Below are 27,018 nucleotides of genomic sequence, written 5' to 3'. Positions count from 1 at the left end.
ATACTGGTGATTCCACATGGTGATAAAGTCCTAAGGACTTTAGAAATCCTAAAACATCAAACTCCCAAGCCGCTTGTTTAATATTCCCCCTTCGTTTTGTAGGGTCTCGTTTATCACGGTGACCATGATAAGAAGGATTTGTAAGTTCATTCTGAATCTTACCCGCAGGTGTCATGGTTTGTAGTGCACGTCTCTGCTCCCTCACTTTCTCCCTGGCTGCTTGCAATCGGTCTCGTTCCTGGACCAGAAATCTGTCAGGTAGAATACCAAATACAAATACTGAAGATGCTATACTTAAATTTAAATGTATTCTGTAATCACTAACTTTTATAAGATATAGTTAGGTATCAGCTACATTTGCAATGCACAATTTACATAATTATATACTGGTACAATATGATTCTGATAATCTACAGAAGCTACAAAATATTTGTATCTACTATTGTGCTCTTCTCAATAGCAAAAATATCATTCAGAATCAATAATCCGACTCATAATTCACAAATGTCTGACAAAGGTCACTCCTGTAATAATTTCACTGAAAAGGTCAAATCATTTTATTTTAATTTCAGTATTTTCCAGCATTTATTATACAGGATATCCCCTGTTCAACAACATTGAGGGTACATAACTCTACTTAATTTCCTGTGTACATTCAGGCAAGCACATTTGTTAGTCTACCTGACTTTTCCCAGAACATCAGTCAATGTTTAAAGTATGGACTTGAGACTTGCTAGACAGGTTACAATATAAGAAGGGGCTGAATAGTGAATCTCATAATGATATTATTTGATCTTAAGACTTTTCTTGTACAGACTTTATTATAGAATCATGATTTATCATGAAAACATAACCACTTATGCTTCATATCACTACTTAGTCATTTTGATCATCTTTGACCTCAAGAGCAAGAAATTGCATTCATTCTAATTTAAATCCTGATCACTATTTCATGAGTAGACATCAGACTAAATAGGTGTTACATCTTTAGATGTCATGTTAACTTCCACCCTGATGTATCCTTACCTCCTCTGACTTTCTTATCTTTGATTAGGGATCCACCGATGATGTTCATGACCAGTACTCTGTACTTGTCGGTAATTGTATAATTGAATGAAAACCTATTACTTTGCACACAATATTTAACTGTTTCTTAATTTTTTATATCTTCTTTCACATGGTTTCATATGGAATTTGCCCAAAAAATGTATATTTTATCTTGTGAATTTCCTTCAAAAGTCATCTGATGTAAATAGTATATTAAAAATAGCCCACATTTCTGGTCCACTGTGATTAAATGCAATAACATATAAATGGTCTGGTGTATCATTTCAAAACTTATTGGGTTAACTTCATTTGGAATAATAGTCTTGCAGCTGTTTACTCATGGGAAGACATAGTCACTTGATTGTGTACATAATTATTCAGCACATGTAAGTAGGGAAAAATGCACTGACCAAAGGAAACAGGCAAAGCTGCATATACTTGCTATACTTGAATGGGGTGCCAGCTCCATGATTTACCAAAGGTTAGAAGTAACTTTTGCAAATTTATATATACATTGTATAATGTAGACAATTACCTTGCTTCTAATTCTACTGCATTCTGTTGCCTTGAATATTCCTTTGTTCTCTGAGCGATGACACTATCTATATTTTCACCTGTAACAACATTGAAATATACATTTGTATAGACAGATCTTTGTAATTAGTTGACTTGTTGAAAGACACGATGTTGCAAACTTATAGGACACCTATATTAATCAATAAATGTGCACATTCCATTAAGAATACTTGAAAAAAGTGAAAAACAAAATGCAATTTGAATTGTCTACTATCATTTTCACATAGTTGATAACAATCTTTATTCATTCAAAAAAAGTCAGACATATTGAAAGCTCACCAAATATGATGGAAAAAAATTGTCTAACATAGGTGTTCAGTGTTGATAATATTAACCAGTAATTTAATGTTAAATTAGTTTATCAAACAGACCATTTTTTATGCTTGCAACACTGTCCCTGCCATGTGTACGCTCCTTCTCTGCCAATAAAAGTTGGTCTTTGTTGTGTCGATTCTGCAAAATGAAGAAAAATAAAATTGGGATAAAAAAATGCAAGGATGAAGTTTTATCAATCAACTTTTTTTTCTGGAAATGAAAAACAATCTGATTGAGCAAAATCAACCAGCTCACATTTTTTTCCATTAGATAATTATAATTACATATGCATGATCACTTAAAAAATCAAGTTAAGAAATACACGATGATTGCTCTTGTTCTAGATAGAGTTTTCCAGAACCACATCTACATGATATGAAGTGTAATCAGGATGGTGAAGTACCAAGAGATTTTAAATGAATTAATATAAATCATAGACTTTTAGTCAAGTGATTAAAGTTTAAACATTATACCATATAACTTAAAATGAGTCCTTCAATGAGCTCATCCCATCACTTTGAGTTTTAATTGGTATGTTGCCTTGTGGACACTTACTAAGACATTGTTTTGTATTTCCTTCTGTCTGTCTTCATTTTGTTGTAAACGACTGAGTCTCTCAATCAACTCTTTCTTGTTCACCTGCTCTTTTTCCAATCTTTCAATCTCTCGTTGAATCTTCTCCACCTTCCTTTGACCAAGCTGGTCTCTGTTGACTGGCATCGGCAGGTACACATCGGAGCCATATTTATCTCCCATGGTACGGCCATTCACAACAACAAATCTCCTGTTATTCTGTTTGGCTAAAACCACTTCACATTTTTAATCTGCAACTGATGAAAAAAAAATCTGTTTTAATTTTATGAGATGAAATTAAATAAATAACAAGATTAATCATTTATTCAAAATGAATACAATACAGTGTAAACGTTATATTTTAAAATATTGTCATATAACAGATAAATCGTATGAGGTCTGTGCAATTTATGAAACAATTCATTACGTTACAATAAAATAAAACATAAATATCGGCATAGCGTCTTCGTTCCTGGTATATTAAACATGTAAGAATCGTTCAGTTATCCTTTTAGCGAGGTTAGATAAAGGATACTAGAATGTGTCGAGGTCTGACAAATGCATGTCATAATAAATCATGTGTTTTCTAGGCCTGTGCTAAGTTGTTTTGAAAAACAAATATTTAAATGATGTTGAGAGCGTATAAAACAGAATTATTTCTACGCGGGAGCTGCATACTTACGTTTATTTTGTTATAACAGCTAAGGAAATTGCGGTTCAATTCACGTAAACGACGGTCATGTCCATCTATACCCGCACCAACGTAAAATTGCTCCGCAACAGGTTGTTTTCAGACCATCAGTCGCCATATTGAAACAAAGTATGCTGTTAAGGAAAAGTAAGTATATGGTGAATTTTGATTGGCTAATCGACAAGAAGTGTGCCAAGGGAGATAATTTTGAAAGGCAACAATAAAATAGGAATTATCCCGATTCCGGAATTTAATTAGCACAGTATAAAGAAACTTGCAAATGAAATGTACCTCTGGTATTCGAATCACAATGTGATGTTTTTGAAAAGTAATTGCGTGTAATAGAAATTACAAGAAGACTAGGATGTCCCATTTAAGGTATTTTTGTATAAATTATGTGCTGCTCAACTCTGGAATAAGTTTTAAAACTATCAAGTATACCAAGGACATAAATGGGGATATATTTCTGTACTCCATCCCAAGGACATAATGACAAAACATATGATGTGATGATCTGAGAAAGTAGCTCACCTATTGATGACATGTTTTATGTAAGTGTCATACTACCTTAATTACGTGTCACCATAAACTATGAGACTAATACAAGATATAACTAGGTCCTGTATTTATTTTTCGTTTTCTCCCAGGCAACCTGTTTGGATAATCAACAATATGAGATATATATTTTTCAGCTTTCACTCCTGACCACTACTTGTACTTGATAGTGAAGAAATTTTATGAAACACTTGCTGAAAAAATTTCAAAAGTCTGTCCATTTAGCCTCTTTTTGAACTTACAAATTTGAAAAAAATATGAATCAACATATTAGCAACATTCCATATTAAACCTTGGTCCATAACATCGCCATTACCTTAAAAAACCTTGCTGGAAAAATTCAGATATTATACACCTAGACTTTTTTTGAACAAAGTCTAATTAACCTTTTGGTCACCAGAAGTGAAAGATGAAATACATGGTTTGATAAACTGACAGCTATTTGTATTAATTTGTATTAATGCTTAAACTATGCAATAATCTTGATGTTGATGTTAGTGATCAGGAACTGCTTCAAAAAACTTGCTTAGAAACTTGCAACATCTGAAGGATTTGAATCCTTCTTCCCCTTCAATTTTGTTAATAAGAAAAAGAAACAAAGGCAGATATTAATGAAATTTATTTGTCATCACATTCTACATCTTGTATTTTTCATACAATAAATTGGTCATCAATTGTATATTCATCATCACATCAAAGTTATTTGCAAGATCTTTAAATATCAGCACATATCATGTTCAGGGTATAAAGATTTATACACATTACTACTACAATAAAGTCAGCATTTCACACTAAAAAAATCTCAGTTACATTTGTTGTACACTGTACGACAAAATCACTGAATAAAATACAGCAGAAAGATTCATTGTCACAGAGAGCTGCATTCAAGCAGAAAATTTCAGCAAAAATTATATTGTTTGAAACAATGAAAGATGCACAAAATTACAGAATAGAAATATCTTTACCAAAATAGCTATAAAGCATATTGTAAATTTATACAGAAGATTCAATAATCCTGTTCGTGAGAAACTTGAGGAAATAGTGAGGATACTGAATAGAAATCAGGAGATCAGGTATGACAATTTTCAAAATCTAAGTTTATCTTTCTTTAGTAAACACAGCTTAACAAAGTCTTTTTTGAACAGATAAAGTGTTTTCTAATTCCATTTGGAATTCTCATATGACCTATATAAACCAGTGGTTTATCTGTACCCATTGCTTCAAAATAATATTGAAAGTTTTCACAGGAATTTCCTACATGTAAACACACTTGGTTGTCAATATAAAAGCTTTAAATCGATTTCTTCATTTGATCTTAATTTTATTTAAAAAATAATAAACTAACATTAATATTTCACCCGAAAATAAAAACCCCAAAAATAGCAGAATATAACATGCATGTATACACAGTAATTTACTAATAAGTTTCTTGCTTTTAAGCCACCAACAAGAGACTAAAATATGTGTCCTACATTCAAAATGGCATCACCTTGCCACTTGTCTACAAAGATTGCACAAAAACGAACAATTCAGTATAACCTCACTGAAAACGTAAAACGAAACACAGAAAGAAAAAACCATGAATTAAGAAAAAACATCCCTCATCAATATTGATGCATGAATTTTTTTTTTCCAGAAATACCAGAATGATAACAATGAAATCAATCTTGTGTAGATATATAGGCTGTTCAACATTCTACACATCTTAGGACTTACATGTCAGAATACCTCAAACTTTCAAATAAAGAATACAGAGTACGATATAAATTTCAAATATACACAGTTTCTGTATAACTAATATAAAATCATTATTCCTCTATCTCTTTTGAACATTCAAACTCTTTTTAAACACTAATCTACAGGTAAAATATGTTTGTATGTTTTTGTCACCATTTTATAACTGACACTAGATGGTGAAGTTTAAGAGCAACTTGTGGAATATCTTGTTAAATTAGACATGTCAAATATTAATTACCACGGCATTTATCACAAAACCTCAAACACATCATCAACTGGTATTTCTATGTTACAATAACCACTTAAACAAATTAAAAATTTGATATGTCAGATAATTAGACATTCAACATTTACAATACCTGATCCCAGTATTTGTACCATGTTTTAGAAACATTGTAGGCTGATATACAGCAATAATTTGGAATCAAAATGATTCCCAGCCATCACAATAATTGATCTGTCAAACACAATTCTTAGCCACCAACACTAACAAGCTTCCATAAACTCATCATTATCATTCACAAATATAACTTGTTATATAATGATTATTCTATAAACATAAACACATTTTTTTTAAACCTTAGACTAAATACCAAATAGGATGATTATACATTTCATGATACCATACACATACACCATTTTCAAACCATTATTTAACATACAATTTGCAATAGAGAAATCAATATAACAGACACTGTTACATATATAAGTATATATCCCTGAAAGGAGCCGACAGGCTCAAATATGCCAACAAAATAGACATTTTATCTAATTGATATTTCATGTTTACATATCCCATCTATATATAAATCTGTATCACTGTCCTCTAGATATACATCACAATGCCTCCACAAAGTGTGAAAGGACATGTAACAACACAAAGAATACTAACAAATTTCATTAAATGAATGTAAAACACCTCAACTTTCACATTAAAATCCTTATGTTGATTACAATTTTTTTACTGTTATACCATATATACGTGATTATGGAAAAGAAGATTGAAATTAAAGCCAAGAAATTAACATACACGTAACAATCCAAATTAAAATCAAGGAGAAAATTATATTTCTGTGAGAGTTACTAATTACATGTATGATCTTTATATGAAAGCAAACAAGAAATATTTATTGACTGCTAAAAATCTGTACAATCCAGAGACGAAATACACTGGAAAAAATACAGTAAAAAGATGTATACTTCAGTCCTAATCTACTTTGTTATTACAGCAACTTTTCAAAGTATAGAGATACCATGTGACAGAAATTTCTTCACTCGTCTTAATGGCATTTAACTGGAGAAAAGATTGGTTAAAGGACTGATTCAAAAGCAAGATTCTGAGTGTGTAGACACTTTAAGCCAGGGTTTTTAATTACACTTATACCTGCACTGTATATTGTGCATGGTAGCTGTTTATTGCTATAAACATTCAATATGACAGTTATATTACAGAACACAAAGCACGCCTACTTACACCTGATGTAATAGCTATATCTAGCATAGAATCTCTTTATTGACTTACAATGTAATTATACTGAGAACAAGTACTGATTTATACATGTAGACGCCATGAAAATAAGCCTGCATAGAAGAACAACATGTATATTTCTTAATCTCTCTCTCTGAACAAAATCCACCAAGACAATCTATAATTAGCACAGTCTCTTCATCCCCATAATGCAGATTTTGTCTATCCTTCAGCTCAGACTTAAGTTGTACACTCAGAGAAAAGCCTGATGCCCATCCATCCTTCGGTATTGATTGAAGGTGTACACTCAGACAAGAGCCTGTTGCCTGTTCATCCCTTCCTCTCCCCCATCCTACATTACTAACTGAAGTTGTACCCTCAGACAAGAGCCTACTGCCTGTCCATCCCTTCCTCTCCCCCCTCCTACATTACTGACTGAAGTTGTATCCTCAGACAGGAGCCTGCTGCCTGTCCACCCCTGCCTCCACCATCCTTAAGTACTGACTGAAGTTGTAATCAAAGACAGGAGTCTGCTGCCTGCCTGTTCTTCAGTACTGACTGAAGGTGTACACTCAGGCAGGAGTCTGCTGCCTGCCCACGTGCCCATCCCTCAGTACAGACTGAAGATATACCCTCAAACAAGAGCCTGCTGCCCATCCATTCATCAGTACTGACTGAAGGTGTGCCCTCGGGTCGGAGCCTGTTGCCCACCCCAATAGTTTCCTCCACTACTAGGGTATCTCTGCCGTGAAGATGCTGATGAGCCGCTTGTCCTGTGCTGTCGGCGACTGGAAGCCTGCAAGTGTTGATTAAGTATAGGTATGCCCCCGGATTTGGCAAGCTTCTGTAATGCACTGAAGTGCAACTTTGAAAGAATCTGGATCTCTTCAAATACTGAAAGAAAATATGTCACAATACTTTATCTTGTATTTATCAAAGAAAAAAATTATTTATTTCATGTTCACTATTTTGCAGTATTTTACAAACATTTCATCAAACGACAGTACAGGTAATGAAATGCATCAGTTGACAAATACTTCGTCTTTAAAGTCAGAGATCATTCATGTTTTTGTTTAATCAAATAAGAGATGTGATTGAAATGTTAGTGTAATCACCTGGTTGTTTTGATGTGACAGGGTCAATATGAATGACACAGCCACATGTTTGCCTAAATGGTACCATGGATTGTTAAATATTTCTAGGTAACTATCACATAAGCACACGGCAATTTTCCAGCTAGCCAATATAGATTTTTAAACATCCTACTTTCTATATTTCAAAAGTCATTACTTGCTGAGTGTAATACATTTACCATCTTAACTCTTAAATCTTTTGACAAAAATAATATTTTACGAATAATGACATTACCATAGCAACCAGAATTTTGAATAGCTGAAAATATTAATTTTGTATTGTTAGCAAATATTTTCAATCATGGGAGTGAGTATATAAAAATATTTCTGCACTTCATATTATTGTGAACTACTGGAGTAGAAATCTAAAGGAAATGTATTGATTCATGGTTGTTGCCCTGGTTACCAGCTTGCTTTTTCGATATTTCATGTTGTTAAAATTAGAAAATTTCATTTTTATTTGCCCATATTTCATTGAATAAAAAAAAGGTTTGTATAACAAAATAACCAGTTTAGTCAACCACCAGAATATATAATAGGAATCTGAAAAAGCTTATTTGTTAAAATTTCATAGCAAAATAATTTCTTTCTCTCATTTTAAAGTTGCCATGGCAACCAAAATATTGCATTTATAAACAATTTTATTTGTGAAGCATTGAATGAGAATTTATTTTCTACAAATTTTGTAAGTTCTGATCTATTAAAGAAGTGTTCTAATTCATTTTCAGATGTCAGGGTAGATAACTCAAGTGTGGAAAAAAAATCAGAAGTTTTGATTTCACTTTTTTCTCTAGTTTTCAATTATTTCTCTTATAATGATCATAGCCACACTTGTATTTTTCAAATAATGATATAGAAAATTATTACACTGTTCATCACGTTAACATAAATTACATGCTGTAGAAATATAAAAGTATCTTTATCAACATGTATATCCTGTATGTGGTTTGGTTGTAGTCAGTAGTAGTTGTCTGGATGACCAATAAGTTCTCACTTGGTGGGCCATTTAAATATTTAAGTCTGTTTTCTTCAAATGCTCATCACAGTTTCGATTTATGTTCTAGATCCCCTAAATACTTACCTTTACTTATGTATGCTTTATCATCTGGTACATGGACAAGGACCTTCTGTAGAAAGTTACACATGGCAGCTGTTGACAGCACTTGTTCAGGTAGGGTAAGGTTATCAAAGTAGTCAAAGTCAATCTCATATGGGTTAGTAGGAGCAGGATAACAACACAGCTTCACCAGCTCAGCCACAATATCCCACACATTAAAATCTACAACAACAAATGACATAAAATCAATAAAATGTTATTTAAGTAGAATATTTCAATCAATATTAAATCACTGCTGTATTTACTTCAGACAGTTATAACCATTTAGCTTTTGTTGCTTTTGTTGTTAAAAAACAGCTGAGATGTTTTTAAAGTTGCATTAACATATATGTATTAACTTTTCTTACAAATGATACTGTCATTTTCTTTTTTTATCTTTTTTTCTACAGACTTGGATTTTCAGACCTGGACCTGGGATGCTTAAAGGATGATTCAAAGGAGTTGCCTCCCTTGTATTAAATCACCACACAACTAGGCAGAAAATAACCTATTAAAATATTTTCATAATTTTTTTCCATAGTAAGGAAAATGCTTATTTAGAAAACTGAGACAAGCTACTCTGGTATTACACTGTAATTCATACAGCTGAGAGCTATCTATTTGTTTTCCCTGAGTTAAAACACACTGCTGTACATACATATGCGACAAGTTTTCTTGTCTGTAGTGTATACCTGAGTTGTTCCAGCCAACAGTAGTCTTGAGCTTGAGTGGGCAATCCTTGTCATTAGCAGAGTCACCTGTCAGCTTGATCAGTCGTTCATGGTTGGATCTTACCCACACATAGGGACAACAGTATCGAGCATAGCCTGCCACCAAGAACAGAGTGGAGTTCTCTCCCTTCAAAGAAACACTGACAATACTTACTTCATAATTATAACAGTGTAAAAGATGACAGCATTTGATTTTAACGAAAACTGGCCATTTTTCTAATAGTACTGATTCATAAGTAATTAGAGTTTGGTGGATGTAAATGACAGACAGGATTGTTAAACTTTATTTGATAATGGCATCAAAATGTTGAACAAGAGCTAAATGGTCTGTGCATTTAGTTTAATGTTTAAAATAATTCAGCAGGAGGTCAAATTCTAACATCTTGTCAGTATAATTTGGTGGTTTGGAGGCCAAACTCTAATATTTAGTCAGCAGGGTAGCCTGATATTATGCTCAATTTGCTTGTGCAATGCTCTCTGTTCACAAACAAGTATATGCAAAATAACAATTCTAGAGTAAGCTCCTTTTGCAATAAAAATTAGTTTGACTATCATTAATATTATCTTTTTTTGTTGAAACTTCATTATTTGCAAATTTATTTTCAAGACAAGCTGCACAACTTACTCCAATCTGTGTTTCCTGATCACTGGGTGAAGCTGGAGGCAAGCCAATACCTGTGGGAGCTGTACTCAGATTCATCTGTGATCGCATTGAGATGAGCAAGGACCGTCTAAAACAAATTCCCACCATTACAGGTTTCTTTGACATTTGAAAATTGTTCTAATTTAAAATTTTAAAAATAACTCACCCTCAACAAATAATAATAGATACAACACTGTTTTCAATAGAAAGGTGAATAATTGAACTGAAAAATAAAATGAAAGTTAATTATATTTCTATTTAGATTACAAGTTTTCGGGTACTCGTCTACACCTCCCCTATACCTGACCAAAAGATAATGTGCTATGCTATTATTCTTATATACATAAATTTTAAAATACATGACTTAAAGCTTGTTGACGGATTTCACTCACTTATCATAAGGTAGGTTTTGTGAAGTGAGACTACCACTTCTGTCTGGAGAGCTGAAGCCTGTTCCACTAGACTCTGACACATATGTGTGATGGGTGGTCTGTCAATAAAAACATTCTACATTATCAATTTCTCAGAATTAATATAATGCATGCAAAAGTAATATAAACTACATGAAAATCTATTCACTTCCTATGCTTAGTTGACTTTGACAAAAAAAATCTGGTTCATTTCAAACATTTTCCTCACAATGTCTTTGCCCAATCTGACTTAAATGTTGTCTTGATCTATCACATATACTTTACTCAGCTACATCAGGTAGAATGAAGTTAATGGAATGTGAGTGCAGATCATGATCACATTAGATATCATACTAACTGCCTTTTTCAATCTTTTTTGTTAGATAAATGTTGCTAGTACAAAACATTTTGATTGCATCTAAAGTATAAAATATATCTTTATTAGGAATCTAGCTACTCTGGGAAGTGGATATTACATCCAATCAAACAATGTTATGACTTCTGTGTTTAAGTCCTATGTGGGTTGAATTTGCTTAAACTGCAAATTTTAGCTGAGAATGAATGTCTAATCGATTGACTAAACATTCATGAAAAATTCAATGTCAATAGCATCAGCAGATACATGTATGAATAAATTAATATAGAATAATTCAATTGCCTGTGACTTGTATAAGCACATAAATTTACAATGCTGAAACAAGTGATAGTTTCATACCTGTGGTTCATTTACAATGCTGATCACCATCTCCTCTCTTCCTCTCATGTAAGTTGCGAAGTGTTTGAAGCCTTTAAGAGTACCCATTTTTAGCATCTCTCCAAGAAAGCCCTGAAGTCGTTTCTTCAGATAAACTTCTTGTGACTATTGAAACAGTAAAAATGTTATAAAACAAAAACTCCACACTAAAGACAAAATGTTACTCTGATAAATGCTGATCAGTGCATAGTATAAAAAAAATTCAACAAGCAGGTCTGACACAAACCTGCATATGGATAATAGTTCTGCATCAGAGGGATAGTTACTTCTTTTAGTAATCAATCAGTTACTCAAATGCAGGATCATGTAAAATAGAAACATAAAGTTCTATATAAAAAAAAGTTGAGAGTACAGATTGCCTTACTAGTCTCGTCTAGTGGGAATTTCCATTTAGTAAAGCAGTAGAGTGTGAGGCTAGAGACCAAACGGTTGCTATTTCGAACCCCTGCGGTGGTAGAGTTTTTTCATTACTCCTTCTTATTACAAATTTGGTACTGTGACCAGATCAAAATAGGAAGGAAAAATGAAAAACACCTTATCTCTGATGGGGTTTGAACTAGTAACCCTTCTGCCTCTGGCCGGACACTCTACCACTCCACAAAGGGAAAGTTCTACTAGCCAGAGTGAGTATACATATATTCACACAAGAAAGACACTTGATATATCACGGACTACAATGTATAGCAATTTGGTACATTTTATGTAAATGTCATATATAGGTGAGCCCGAATCTACCTTTGTTTTATCTTCAACAACATTATATGCAACGGAGGTGTTAAAGTTTGTAATTAAAAAAAACACACACAACCGAATGATTCACTTTTGTGTGGAAATGTACTTTGTCGCATTGGTTATTTGTCAAAAATATTATCATTATTTATCTTATATGACGTTTTTTTGTTGCAAATATTAAAAAGGAATTATGTGCTTCTACTTCCAACGTTCTTACATTTAAGTAACTAATTTATTAGGACTTGTCACTGTTGAAACTATCCTTCAAATGTAGGCTGATAAAGTAGTACCTAAATGCGGGATTGAGCCCAACCGGTTCGATGGTACCACGAGTGCGTCTGGGTTTATCCATCATATAACATTTATTTATCGTTCACTTTTAAGTAGTTTACTTACATGAGCGTCCATGGTGTATACGACTTATTCTAGTATATTTCTTCCTTCAGCATCTGAAACTCTTAACAAATTGTAAACCGGATGTTTCAGTATTGCGTCTAAAATCAGAAATTGACAGTCAAGAAAATCCGGATAATATCTAAAGTGATGAGGTGTAAATTGAAAAATGAATCACACGTATTAAAAATTGATATCTTGTTTCGCCATATGGCATTTGAACATCATTATATAAAATATAAGTAACATCTTCCTCTCAACTAATTATAAAGGCGTCAAACCTCTTTGATTTACAACAATATCCTCATTTGTATATCGGTAAAGAAAATGATAATCAGGAGAGATATACATATTCACCTTTTCCCGTCAAGTCATGATAGTATAACAGAAGTCATTATTACCTCCGCTAATTTTCAAACCCGGAATCCATTGACTACTGGTCTGGCGCTCAACCGATCGAGCTAAATCGGTTTCGGGACGTCTGGCTAGTAAGGCTGATGTCCCCGGTTCGAATCCACTCTAAAGCATTGAAATCGAGAATGATCTCTGTTTCACTATCGTACCGAAACACTTACCGCAGAAACACGACCATCACAGACACCCGTGAGCTATAATTCTGTTCCGTCGGCGTCCCAACTCAGACTTTACAGTTTTGTATTTTGATGTCTAAGGACCATCTCGGGATCATTTTAGGCAATATTCAACTGAATACCAGTGGTGGAACTTGAAACTTACTGAGGGGTTACGCGATGAATGATCTTAAGGAATTTGTTAAAGAAAACTATCATCTGGTAGGCAATGTCCTCGACAGAATGAAGATACGGTGGTATAATCAGCATCGATTAGACTTTCTAACGTTTCAACTTGTTTAAAATTTATCTTATAATTTCTGGAACACTTACAGTTTTTTGGTCCCATAACTTTCGGTCGATTTCGACACTGCTTCTACAACTTGCAGTTTTTCGTCTAAAACATAACATTGAAAAATCATATTGTTGATAGTTGAAGCAGAGTAAAATTACCTAGTGAAGCAAGTTCATTGATAAACTCTAAACGGACAATGTCCAAGTGTGCATTCATCACGAAACGTATCTATTTCCTCTTTCGAGGTCATTAGTGATTGTTTAAATACATTAAAACTGAAAAAGTATTCCCGGTAAACTAAAAGGTCTTCAGAAACAAATTTAACGTATAAGCATAACTTCGAGACACACGTAAAACTTGAATTAAGAAACTTGGCTGTTGTTGTTCAGTAAAAAATTGGTGAAATACACTTGCCGAACAGTACTTTGCACGCTTGATGTCTAAACCATCACGCCTATGGGTTTTTCATGAACGTGTTACAATTGTTTTTACGCTGTGAATCAGTCGAATTGACAGAACCACAATATATCGATATGAAAGACCACGTGTATCACATGTTCTGGTTTACTGACCCATTGTCTTTGGCTATCTCGTCTCTACTTGACAAGAACTGTTACAGGTGGACGACTTATACTTAATCTAAAGCTGACTACAGGTACACACATATACGACACTCGAATGTAATTCTAGAGGTATCGTCTGCCTTCAGGTTCACACACATTGTATTTCACAAACACCAGTACAATGTACACGTATCTTTTGTTTTATTGGCCAAAGAAATTAATAAAGGCTCGTGTTGGGATCTTTAAATAAAACATGGCGTTATTACATACCTCCTGGCGTACTGCGATACGTGATTTTTACTGGACATGGCTAGTGGTGCATGCAGAAAATGTGTTTATATCGAATGAGTTTATTTGATCGAGACGAGAGATGGAGTTATATGTAAACAAAGTAATTGATTTCAGAAGTAATTAATAGTAATTCAACTCAAGTGAAACGCATCATATTTAATGGCCGATTGATATTGCTACATTGCTTGAGGTTAAGGATTAGTTGATATAGACACTGTGTATTTTAATCCGGATAGGATGGGGTCATCGGCATCACGTGTATGTGGAACAGGTGCTCTGGGTGTGGTCAAGCTTCACCGACAACAGGTAAGCAGCTTTCTGCTTGGGTCTGTTTTATTCCTAATAGTTACACATTCTGATATGTACAAAAAAAAAGAAATGAACACGATAGCCAATGTTTACGTTTTCGTCAAATAACCAGGACAGATGTTCTGGTCGTATTCTGTGTACGCACACGCACACGCACACACACACACACACACACACACACACACACACACCTACACACACACACACACACACACACACGCACACACACACACACACACACACACACACACACACACACACACACACACACACACACACACACACACACACACACCACCAATATATATTGATATTATATATACAACAGGTGCCCGTAACCAAATCCTGGTCAAAATCTTTATAACTGCTGAAGTTTTCATGACACGTGCGTGTACCCGTATCTACACGGACCTCTAAAATCTCATTCGCATATAAGCATGGTCACGGCAGCTTGTATTACGTACCATATTTGGTGTGGACAGTGCTCTGTAAAGTAATTAAAACACAATTAAAAACTGTAATCCAATAAAATGCAGTTAGATAGGACAAAAGATAATCGAATAAAAATCGGGTCGTGAACATTTCTTTACATTGATTATGACTACACAGAAATATGATAAAATCTATTCATGCATTGCTGAATAAAACACAGATAAGTTACAAATATTTTGGTAATTGTGCCGGGGAAGTTTCTTTAATTACTGAAAAACACAGACATTTAATTATACTTACCTGCTTTATTAGTTCACAGGGAACGGGTGATATAATATATAGTTATTAACTAAATGTCCATATGTATTTTAAATACTTTAATATTAATAATTCTATCCGGTATTATTGTGTCAGGTCCCTGATGTTATCATAACTAACCACTTCGACCCCTTGTTGTCACCAATACACAATAGGCCACTGATACATCAAACACCATCTCCCATTAATTACCATATTGTAACTATATTAATTAGCACGGCAACGGGACTTACAAGACACACTGCGGGAACTTGTCTATCTATGAATTCTTACAGTGGTAAGTACATGTCATATTTATACAAGGATATAGTGGTAAAAGAGGAAAGACATCTAAAATAATTATGGAATTATCATTGGCCGTAAGATTCTAACGGCATCCCGCTATTATGATGAACGGACGAAAAAAGTGACATATTGGGAGACGGAAACTGCTACACTAATCAATATTCTGTGATTTGAAGATCGACATTCTCTTATTTTGCTTCTTTGCCTTTGGAATCCAGGCTTAAGTGTTCAATATTAAAATATGTTGGAGGCCAGCTAACCATTCTCCTTTCAATGTCATTGGTAAATCAAGCTGAACACACATCACGAGTTTTTATAACCCACAAATTGTACGCTACACGTGACTGATTCTTGTTATAGGAGACTTTTGACATTAAGGAGTTAATCGTCACCGAATCAAATCCGAACTTATGGCAACCGATAGATGGCGCGAACCTGCCTTATCGATTAGGAATTTCATACCTTTGCTACCCCCCGCATCGCTATGTAAGGCGATCATTATGAAGTAGGAGCAGACCCGGGATCTATAATCATGTCAATGGTTTCCCTTGAAATGTATTAGTTCCACAATCAATGCTCTCGTCCAGTCTTATTCATAGTATTTACTAAAATATGTATGATGTATGCAATAAATGTGGAGATATGGGACGTATTCTTGCATGCCGTATATCTTTCATGTCTTTGTGTCAATACTACAGGTGCGTGATCCAACGCCGACCCCGGATAATGACAGCACTGCTGGAGAACTGATCGACGAAGACACCCTCAGCCAGAACGTACCGATACAACATCGTCAAGTCGTGGAAATTGCTGCCACAGGGGGTACAGAAGTCACGTGGTCTGATTTTATTTGTCGGGAAAAGGGTGTCGTTATAGAACAAGTTGTTCCTCCGATCAACACTGCGTATGTGGGTTTATATTCATCAAAGCAGCAACATCGTAATGTAATTCAGAAGTTTGATTCTATCTATGACGACAATACGCCTGAATCAACCACAAACTCGGACGATGTTGATGACGACACCGATGACGTCACATCGGTAGAGTCTGATGAGAATTGCACACCACGTGCAGATAATAGTATTGGACAGGATATTGTTGAATATTTGATCAATGAGTTATTGGATTTTGTTGTGAAAGAGAGAAATGAAGTAGACATGTCGGACACGACAGAGATCGAAAACACTGACGTCTCTCAAGATGTTGAAAACACAGCAAAAACGTTGGAGGATTTGGTGGATAGTTGTGAGTTTGACATCGCAGGAGAATACTTAGCTGCGATTGAAAAATCAAGTCATAAACAGAATGGATTATTTAATAGTTTTCCAACTCCGAAGGTGTTGCGTGCAGCTCAGGAGGCATGGGAGGAAAGCAGGATTGTCCCTCCTCGTGACGACTTCGGCCGTGTGCTACCACATCCGTACATAGCACCGGAGACGGTGGTTGAGTGCGGGATTGAGGCCGTCGTATCCAGTCTGAAAGCAAGGTCGATCAAAGTAAGTTAAGTTCAATGACTTTCAAGTGATTCATATAGAGACATGGTCGGGGAGGTTTTGGGATAATTCGATATGATTTTTTGACGTCTTACAATATACATATAACGATTAAATGATGTACTCAACTGCATTATCTGAGAAACCACTCTTCTCCCTACAGCTGTCCGACCAGCTGGGCTTGGGCATGTAGTTGAACTTTTGACCTTTAAGTTGAGCGTTCGAGGCTCTGTCCCTCGTTAATGAGATGCCCCCATGTTTGATTCAATGGACTGTTTATGGAAGCATTGTATTTGCCCTTTCTGGTATAGTATGATAGCTCAAGAAATGGCCTTTAAGCCACTGTGCTTGTGAGATAGCCTTTTAATTTCCGTTCAAGGAGTACCGTCTTATATCACCATCTATAAATGTATCAGACGGTGAATGCTTCATACCAAACCCACCAGACAGTTTTTGTTTTCCATGTTAACTCCTTTTCTATGTAACCATGGTATTACTACCAGCTTCAGTACCTTCAGCTTTCAGCAGCGCATACATACTCTTTCCATTTGAGTGATGGCGGGACGTCTTCATTTACATGTGCACTCTACATGTATAACAATGGACCTTCATACTAAAGCCTGTTTCCGCCGAATTGTGTTTGGATTCTGAATTACGATGTAAAAATCACAAGAAAAAGACATGAATAACTACACTGTACATTGATCTGTTTCCAGGACAACGTCAACCTGAAGGACATTCTCGCGCAAATCCAGACGTCGTGTTCGGATAAAGAAGCCATTATACGGTGTGTGTTTTCATTGGTCCAATTCGCGCAGAGAGCTGAACTAGAGGATCTGGTTGGAGAGCTGATGAATGAATTGGTCGAAGAGGACGTATTACGAGTACATGTTTTCAATCATGTATGCAGGTAAGAAACACAAGTCGCAGATTAGATATACCATTGATAATATAAACCAGTTTGACGTGATTGTATATCAATGATAAATGATACACAACTTCCCTTCTTTTGTTCAGAAATCCCCCAAATGTCCAAAGCTTTAATGATAAAAATACGGTGGGTGACAGTTGATAAATGAGTCTTACACAATGTTATAGGTCCATGGATATACCAACAGCGACCGTCAGCGGTTATCACAAACTTGACGTAGTTGACAAGACGAAAGAGAAGCCAATTCAGTCGGTCTGGTCAGCCGTACTGCTAAACGATATCTGGAAATACATAGATACCACGAGACGAAGCGTATTTCGGGACGAAAAACATTTGTGGAAGGCGTATCGACCATCATTTTGTACCTCGTGGCTCGTGAGTCCTTTGTGTTTCATCCAAACACATCTACCACAGAAACGTTATTGGCAACAGTTAAGTCGACCTGTAAGTAGGAAAGAGTGGAACGAAATGGTGCTGTTGACGCCACACTTCTTCCACTACAACCTCCAGCTCCATAGCCACGACAGGTACGAAATAGTTTGCAACAAAAACGAGGTCATGGTGCTTTTACGTTACCCAGAGCGGAACCAACTCCTCTTTGAAGCGAAACTTCTATTTCAGGGAAATCCTGTGCAAATAAGTCTACCGAAAAACTGTTCTAGTACATTCATAGAAACTCGAATATCTGAAATATCTGAGTTAGTGATTCGTGTCGTTCCTCCTCATACTGGTGAGTATGTACTTGCAATATATGGACTGGATATCCTTGAAATCCCATACAAATGCATGCATCTGTGCTCGTATAAATTGCACTGCGAAAAGCTCTCGGGGGACGTAACATTTTTCCCGTCGACATCTCAAGGACGATACCAGTGGGGACCGGGTGCCGACACATTGACGGCAGGCCTATCACCTGCTAACTGTTTTGATTCATCTATTGTCTGTGAAGCCTCTTCCTTGCATCTGAAGTTCCGTATGACAAGCAGATGTGAAAGTGAAGAGTTATCGATAACACTGAGAGGAGGTGAGCAATTCGAGGAAGTTTTAAATCGCTATGTATTTTTCTGGACATCGGATGGTCTTGCCCACTTCCTTATACATTCCCCAGGTCCTGGACAGTACGTGTTGAACATTTGTAGGAAAATTAGTAACTCTCCCGTTTCCGTCTGCTCATATTTGCTTGATTTTAGGAGTCAAACATCAAATGTTACTCTTCCTCCGGGATTCCCAAATAACAAGCTTGGTACCACCACGGCAGGTTTGGTTGCAGAATTTGACCAGAAAGAGTGGCTCACGCCATTCTCAACAGCACCCGTAACAGGCGAGGTCGTTCTTCAGCCTGTATTCAACCATGAACAAATCGCAAATAGCTTCATACAGTTACGACTTCTGGGAAAGGACTGTATGGACATGACAGTGTACACAAAGTGCAATTTGGACGATAATCTTCTGTCATGTACAGTGCTGCTGCCTAGGATAGGAACCTACCTCTTGTCGCTCTACGTGGAGACATCGGAAGGTTTAACAACTTGTTGGCACAATGCTATAATCTTAGCGGAGGTTCCATGTGCAAACTGGGCACCATTTCCAAGCAGAACACATGATGTACCGATGAATTTCTGTCTTCACTCGCCACTCTCCGGTCAAATTCCCGCCAAATCTGAGGTGAAGTTTTCTTTACAGCTAAACGAGGCTCATGACGTCGCTGTAGTAACAAGTGGCGGCTGGTTCCATCTGGAAAAATCGGACTCCAACTCCTCACTGTGGACGGGAAAAGTGAACACGGGTGCAAGGGGGACGGATATGAGATTGTGTGCGAGGTTTGAGTCTGGCTCAGGAACCTTTACACCTCTGTGCATCTACAAGGTTAGTTAATCATGCCAATTATATGCAACATGTGAGACGTGTCATGACTTTTGGGGCTCCATAGCTGTTGATTATCAAATAGTGGTTTGAATTTGTACGTGTGAAGTTAAGTTATTCTACATCAAATGTGATCTATGTTGTTTATATTCGTATATAAACAGATTTACATAATGAAATACCAGATTAAGAAGATAAAACACAGTACATGTATTTATTATACATTACATCACTTTTGTTTTTGCTGTTACTAATAAAGATCACTAGATTCATAATTTGAATATTTTTTAAGAATATACATCAACAGTATTTGAATATAATCCACAATTTTCAGTACATAAATCACAAGATATTTCATCATTATAACACTATGCCAACGGTCACACCGGCTCCATGCGCATCTAGAAGGTAATTTTTTCGCCGAATTCTGTCAAATCTCTGTCTGCCCTCCAGAAATGGTAATATCCTATCGTGTATATTCCAGATTATTTTGATTTTCTTTGTGAGATAAGTTACAAGATGTACCACTACAGCTGCAATGATTGTTATTTATGTATTCCAGGTTATATCGGGAGAAGAGTACGAGTCAAGATCTTTAAAACAGAACAGTCTGAGAGAAAATCTTTTGCGTCACACAAAGCCAAGCATCACATAACAATTTTCAAATTGTGTCTCAAAATGGTGACCGCCGCAAATAAAATACCAGTGGCGCCAGATACAAATGGATCAACGTCTATAAATGGAATATCAGTGACGCCAGATGCAAATGGATCAACGTGTACAGTGTACAGAATGACAGTGGCGCCAGATACAAATGGATAAACGTTCATATATGGAATATCAGTGACGCCAGATATAAATGGATCAACGTCTATAAATGCAACATCACTGGCGCCAGAAACAAATGGATCAACGTCTATAAATGGAATATCAGTGGCACCAGATACAAATGGATCAACGTCACTAAATGGAATATCAGTGGCGCCAGATACAAATGGATCAACGTCTCTAAATGGAATATCAGTGGTGCCAAATACAAATGGATCAACGTGTACAAATGGAATGACAGTGGCGCCAGATACAAATGGATCAACGTCTATATATGGAATATCAGTGGCGCCAGATACAAATGGTTCAACTTCTATAAATGGAATATCAGTGGCGCCAGATACAAATGGATCAACGTCTATAAATGGAATATCAGTGACGCCAGATACAAATGGATCAACGTCTATAAATGGAATATCAGTGGCGCCAGATACAAATGGATCAACGTCTATAAATGGAATATCAGTGGTGCCAGTTACAAATGGATCAACGCCTATATATGGAATATCAGTGACGCCAGATACAAATGGATCAACTTCTATAAATGGAATATCAGTGGGGCCAGATACAAATGGATCAATATCTACATATGAAATATCAGTGACGCCAGATACATATGGATCAACGTCTATATATGGAATATCAGTGGCGCCAGATACAAATGGTTCAACTTCTATAAATGGAATATCAGTGGCGCCAGATACAAATGGATCAACGTCTATAAATGGAATATCAGTGACGCCAGATACAAATGGATCAACGTCTATAAATGGAATATCAGTGGCGCCAGATACAAATGGATCAACGTCTATAAATGGAATATCAGTGGTGCCAGTTACAAATGGATCAACGTCTATATATGGAATATCAGTGACGCCAGATACAAATGGATCAACTTCTATAAATGGAATATCAGTGGGGCCAGATACAAATGGATCAACGTCTATAAATGGAATATCAGTGGGGCCAGATACAAATGGATCAACGTCTATAAATGGAATATCAGTGGCGCCAGATACAAATAGATCAACGTCTATAAATGGAATATCAGTAGGGCCATATACAAATGGATCAACGTCTATAAATGGAATATCAGTGGGGCCAGATACAAATGGATCAACGTCTATACACGGAATATCAGTGGCACCAGATACAAATGGATCAACGTCTATAAATGGAATATCAGTGGTGCCAAATACAAATGGATCAACGTGTACAAATGGAATGACAGTGGCGCCAGATACAGATGGATCAACGTCTATAAATGGAATATCAGTGGCGCCAGATACAAATGGATCAACGTCTATAAACGGAATATCAGTAGGGCCAGATACAAATAGATCAACGTCTATAAAAGGAATATCAGTGGTGCCATATATAAATGGATAAATGTTCATACATGGAATATCAGTAGGGCCAGATACAAATAGATCAACGTCTATAAAAGGAATATCAGTGGTGCCATATATAAATGGATAAATGTTCATACATGGAATATCAATGGCGCCAGATACAAATGGATCAACGTCTATATATGGAATATCAGTGACGCCAGATACAAATGGATCAACGTCTATAAATGGAATATCAGTGGTGCCAAATACAAATGGATCAACGTCTATAAATGGAATATCAGTGGGGCCAAATACAAATGGATCAACGTGTACAAATGGAATGACAGTGGCGCCAGATACAGATGGATCAACGTCTATAAATGGAATATCAGTGGGGCCAGATACAAATGGATCAACGTCTATACACGGAATATCAGTGGCACCAGATACAAATGGATCAACGTCTATAAATGGAATATCAGTGGTGCCAAATACAAATGGATCAACGTGTACAAATGGAATGACAGTGGCGCCAGATACAGATGGATCAACGTCTATAAATGGAATATCAGTGGCGCCAGATACAAATGGATCAACGTCTATAAACGGAATATCAGTAGGGCCAGATACAAATAGATCAACGTCTATAAATGGAATATCAGTGGCGCCAGATACAAATGGATCAACGTCTATAAATGGAATATCAGTGGGGCCAGATACAAATAGATCAACGTCTATAAATGGAATATCAGTAGGGCCATATACAAATGGATCAACGTCTATAAATGGAATATCAGTGGGGCCAGATACAAATGGATCAACGTCTATACACGGAATATCAGTGGCACCAGATACAAATGGATCAACGTCTATAAATGGAATATCAGTGGTGCCAAATACAAATGGATCAACGTGTACAAATGGAATGACAGTGGCGCCAGATACAGATGGATCAACGTCTATAAATGGAATATCAGTGGCGCCAGATACAAATGGATCAACGTCTATAAACGGAATATCAGTAGGGCCAGATACAAATAGATCAACGTCTATAAATGGAATATCAGTGGTGCCATATATAAATGGATAAATGTTCATATATGGAATATCAATGGCGCCAGATACAAATGGATCAACGTCTATAAATGGAATATCAGTGGTGCCAGATACAAATGGATCAACATGTACAAATGGAATGGCAGTGGCGCCAGATACAAATGGATCAACGTCTATACATGGAATATCATTGGCGCCAGATACAAATGAATCAACGTCTATAAATGGAATGACAGTGTTATATTGTGGAACTATTTTCTGTTTAATTGTGTAGTTGACCTCTCCTACAAATGGATCAACGTGTACAAATGGAATGACAGTGGCGCCAGATACAGATAAATCAACGTCTATAAATGGAATATCAGTGGGGCCAGATACAAATGGATCAACGTCTATACACGGAATATCAGTGGCACCAGATACAAATGGATCAACGTCTATAAATGGAATATCAGTGGTGCCAAATACAAATGGATCAACGTGTACAAATGGAATGACAGTGGCGCCAGATACAGATGGATCAACGTCTATAAATGGAATATCAGTGGCGCCAGATACAAATGGATCAACGTCTATAAACGGAATATCAGTAGGGCCAGATACAAATAGATCAACGTCTATAAATGGAATATCAGTGGCGCCAGATACAAATGGATCAACGTCTATAAATGGAATATCAGTGGGGCCAGATACAAATAGATCAACGTCTATAAATGGAATATCAGTAGGGCCATATACAAATGGATCAACGTCTATAAATGGAATATCAGTGGGGCCAGATACAAATGGATCAACGTCTATACACGGAATATCAGTGGCACCAGATACAAATGGATCAACGTCTATAAATGGAATATCAGTGGTGCCAAATACAAATGGATCAACGTGTACAAATGGAATGACAGTGGCGCCAGATACAGATGGATCAACGTCTATAAATGGAATATCAGTGGCGCCAGATACAAATGGATCAACGTCTATAAACGGAATATCAGTAGGGCCAGATACAAATAGATCAACGTCTATATATGGAATATCAGTGGTGCCAAATACAAATGGATCAACGTGTACAAATGGAATGACAGTGGCGCCAGATACAGATAAATCAACGTCTATAAATGTAATATCAGTGGGGCCAGATACAAATGGATCAACGTCTATACACGGAATATCAGTGGCACCAGATACAAATGGATCAACGTCTATAAATGGAATATCAGTGGTGCCAAATACAAATGGATCAACGTGTACAAATGGAATGACAGTGGCGCCAGATACAGATGGATCAACGTCTATAAATGGAATATCAGTGGCGCCAGATACAAATGGATCAACGTCTATAAACGGAATATCAGTAGGGCCAGATACAAATAGATCAACGTCTATAAATGGAATATCAGTGGCGCCAGATACAAATGGATCAACGTCTATAAATGGAATATCAGTGGGGCCAGATACAAATAGATCAACGTCTATAAATGGAATATCAGTAGGGCCATATACAAATGGATCAACGTCTATAAATGGAATATCAGTGGGGCCAGATACAAATGGATCAACGTCTATACACGGAATATCAATGGCACCAGATACAAATGGATCAACGTCTATAAATGGAATATCAGTGGTGCCAAATACAAATGGATCAACGTGTACAAATGGAATGACAGTGGCGCCAGATACAAATAGATCAACGTCTATAAATGGAATATCAGTAGGGCCATATACAAATGGATCAACGTCTATAAATGGAATATCAGTGGGGCCAGATACAAATGGATCAACGTCTATACACGGAATATCAGTGGCACCAGATACAAATGGATCAACGTCTATAAATGGAATATCAGTAGGGCCAGATACAAATAGATCAACGTCTATAAATGGAATATCAGTGGTGCCATATATAAATGGATAAAAGTTCATATATGGAATATCAATGGCGCCAGATACAAATGGATCAACGTTTATAAATGGAATATCAGTGGTGCCAGATACAAATGGATCAACATGTACAAATGGAATGGCAGTGGCGCCAGATACAAATGGATCAACGTCTATAAATGGAATATCAGTGGTGCCATATATAAATGGATAAAAGTTCATATATGGAATATCAATGGCGCCAGATACAAATAAATCAACGTCTATAAATGGAATATCAGTGGTGCCATATATAAATGGATAAAAGTTCATATATGGAATATCAATGGCGCCAGATACAAATGGATCAACGTTTATAAATGGAATATCAGTGGTGCCAGATACAAATGGATCAACATGTACAAATGGAATGGCAGTGGCGCCAGATACAAATGGATCAACGTCTATACATGGAATATCATTGGCGCCAGATACAAATGAATCAACGTCTATAAATGGAATGACAGTGTTATATTGTGGAACTATTTTCTGTTTAATTGTGTAGTTGACCTCTCCTACCTAATAGAGAACCAGCTATTGAGCTATTCTATCATGTGTCAGGTTGTTTAGTCAGTACATTGTTTTTTAGAGAGAACTGAATAAAGGTGCTGTCAAAATATAATATTTTGGTCACTTTGTTCTTTTCTGGTGTGTCAACTTGCATTCTTTACAAATATTTCTCAACATAACGCACGTTAGAAAAATATCTTGAATAATGACAGCTATTAACAGAAAATTTATTAATAGGTACTAGCTAGTTCTGGAAACGTACAGAACATGTGGACATAGGGATAAAAATCAAAAGCAATAAATGTACTAAAGTAGTGTACTAACAATTAACGAATGTAACAACCCTCCAGTATATTGCACACTAGAACTAGTGAAATGACATAATGTCAAAAATTATCGGCAATAGCTTTGAATGCAATGTAGGTTACAAGTTAAGAAGGACAGTCTGAATAGTGTTGAGTAGTGTTCTGGGCATCTGTCTCCATATGTGTACCAATATAGTAGTGTTCTGGGCATCTGTCTCCTAATGTGTATCAATATAGTAGTGTTCTGGGCATCTGTCGCCATATGTGTATCAATATAGTAGTGTTCTGGGCATCTGTCTCCATAAGTGTATCAATATAGTAGTGTTCTAGGCATCTGTCGCCATATGTATACCAATACAGTAGTGTTCTGGGCATCTGTCTCCATAAGTGTACCAATATATTAGTGTTCTGGGCATCTGTCTCCATAAGTGTACCAATATATTAGTGTTCTGGGCATCCGTCTCCATATGTGTACCAATATAGTAGTGTTCTGGGCATCTGTCGCCATATGTGTACCAATACAGTAGTGTTCTGGGCATCTGTCTCCATAAGTGTATCAATATAGTAGTGTTCTGGGCATCTGTCTCCATATGTGTACCAATATACTAGTGTTCTGGGCATCTGTCTCCATATGTGTACCAATATACTAGTGTTCTGAGCATCTGTCTCCATATGTGTACCAATATACTAGTGTTCTGGGCATCTGTCTCCATATGTGTACCAATATACTAGTGTTCTGAGCATCTGTCTCCATATGTGTACCAATAGAGTAGTGTTCTGGGCATCTGTCTCCATAAGTGTATCAATATAGTAGTGTTCTGGGCATCTGTCTCCATATGTGTATCAATAGAGCAGTGTT

At 36.2% G+C, this 27,018-nt stretch overlaps 3 protein-coding genes across 3 annotated transcripts in view; all 3 read right to left on the bottom strand.

Annotated features, from left to right (window-relative positions):
* The window catches only part of LOC132544320 (uncharacterized), a 29,919-nt gene extending 27,225 nt beyond the window's left edge, over positions 1-2,694 (bottom strand). Inside the window, exons 1-4 of the mRNA XM_060207897.1 lie at positions 2,494-2,694; positions 1,995-2,076; positions 1,583-1,661; positions 163-251 (exon numbers count right to left, since the gene is read on the bottom strand). Coding sequence (XP_060063880.1) covers positions 163-251; positions 1,583-1,661; positions 1,995-2,076; positions 2,494-2,694 — 451 coding nt within the window. The remainder of the gene's footprint in view (positions 1-162; positions 252-1,582; positions 1,662-1,994; positions 2,077-2,493) is intronic.
* A 1,693-nt stretch (positions 2,695-4,387) lies between these two features.
* LOC132544295 (uncharacterized) lies at positions 4,388-12,874 on the bottom strand. Its single transcript, XM_060207869.1, has 7 exons — positions 12,858-12,874; positions 11,691-11,834; positions 10,958-11,055; positions 10,548-10,653; positions 9,884-10,049; positions 9,177-9,374; positions 4,388-7,856 (listed from the first exon to the last, which is right to left on the bottom strand). Exons 1-7 carry the CDS (start codon positions 12,867-12,869, stop codon positions 7,627-7,629), a joined length of 954 nt encoding a protein of 317 aa, XP_060063852.1. The 5' UTR covers positions 12,870-12,874; the 3' UTR covers positions 4,388-7,626.
* A 7,976-nt stretch (positions 12,875-20,850) lies between these two features.
* Positions 20,851-26,667, bottom strand: LOC132544319 (uncharacterized). Its single transcript, XM_060207896.1, has 2 exons — positions 26,635-26,667; positions 20,851-25,863 (listed from the first exon to the last, which is right to left on the bottom strand). The coding sequence occupies exons 1-2, from the start codon at positions 26,665-26,667 to the stop codon at positions 20,851-20,853; spliced, it is 5,046 nt and encodes a 1,681-aa protein (XP_060063879.1).
* Between the last annotated feature and the right edge of the window lie 351 nt (positions 26,668-27,018).

The sequence above is a fragment of the Ylistrum balloti genome, unplaced genomic scaffold (genome assembly GCF_031769215.1).
Source record: "Ylistrum balloti isolate Yb309-2 unplaced genomic scaffold, AGI_CSIRO_Ybal_v1 Utg369790, whole genome shotgun sequence".
Classification (NCBI taxonomy): Eukaryota; Metazoa; Mollusca; class Bivalvia; order Pectinida; family Pectinidae; genus Ylistrum; species Ylistrum balloti.
This window is presented reverse-complemented; position numbering and strand designations above follow the sequence as displayed.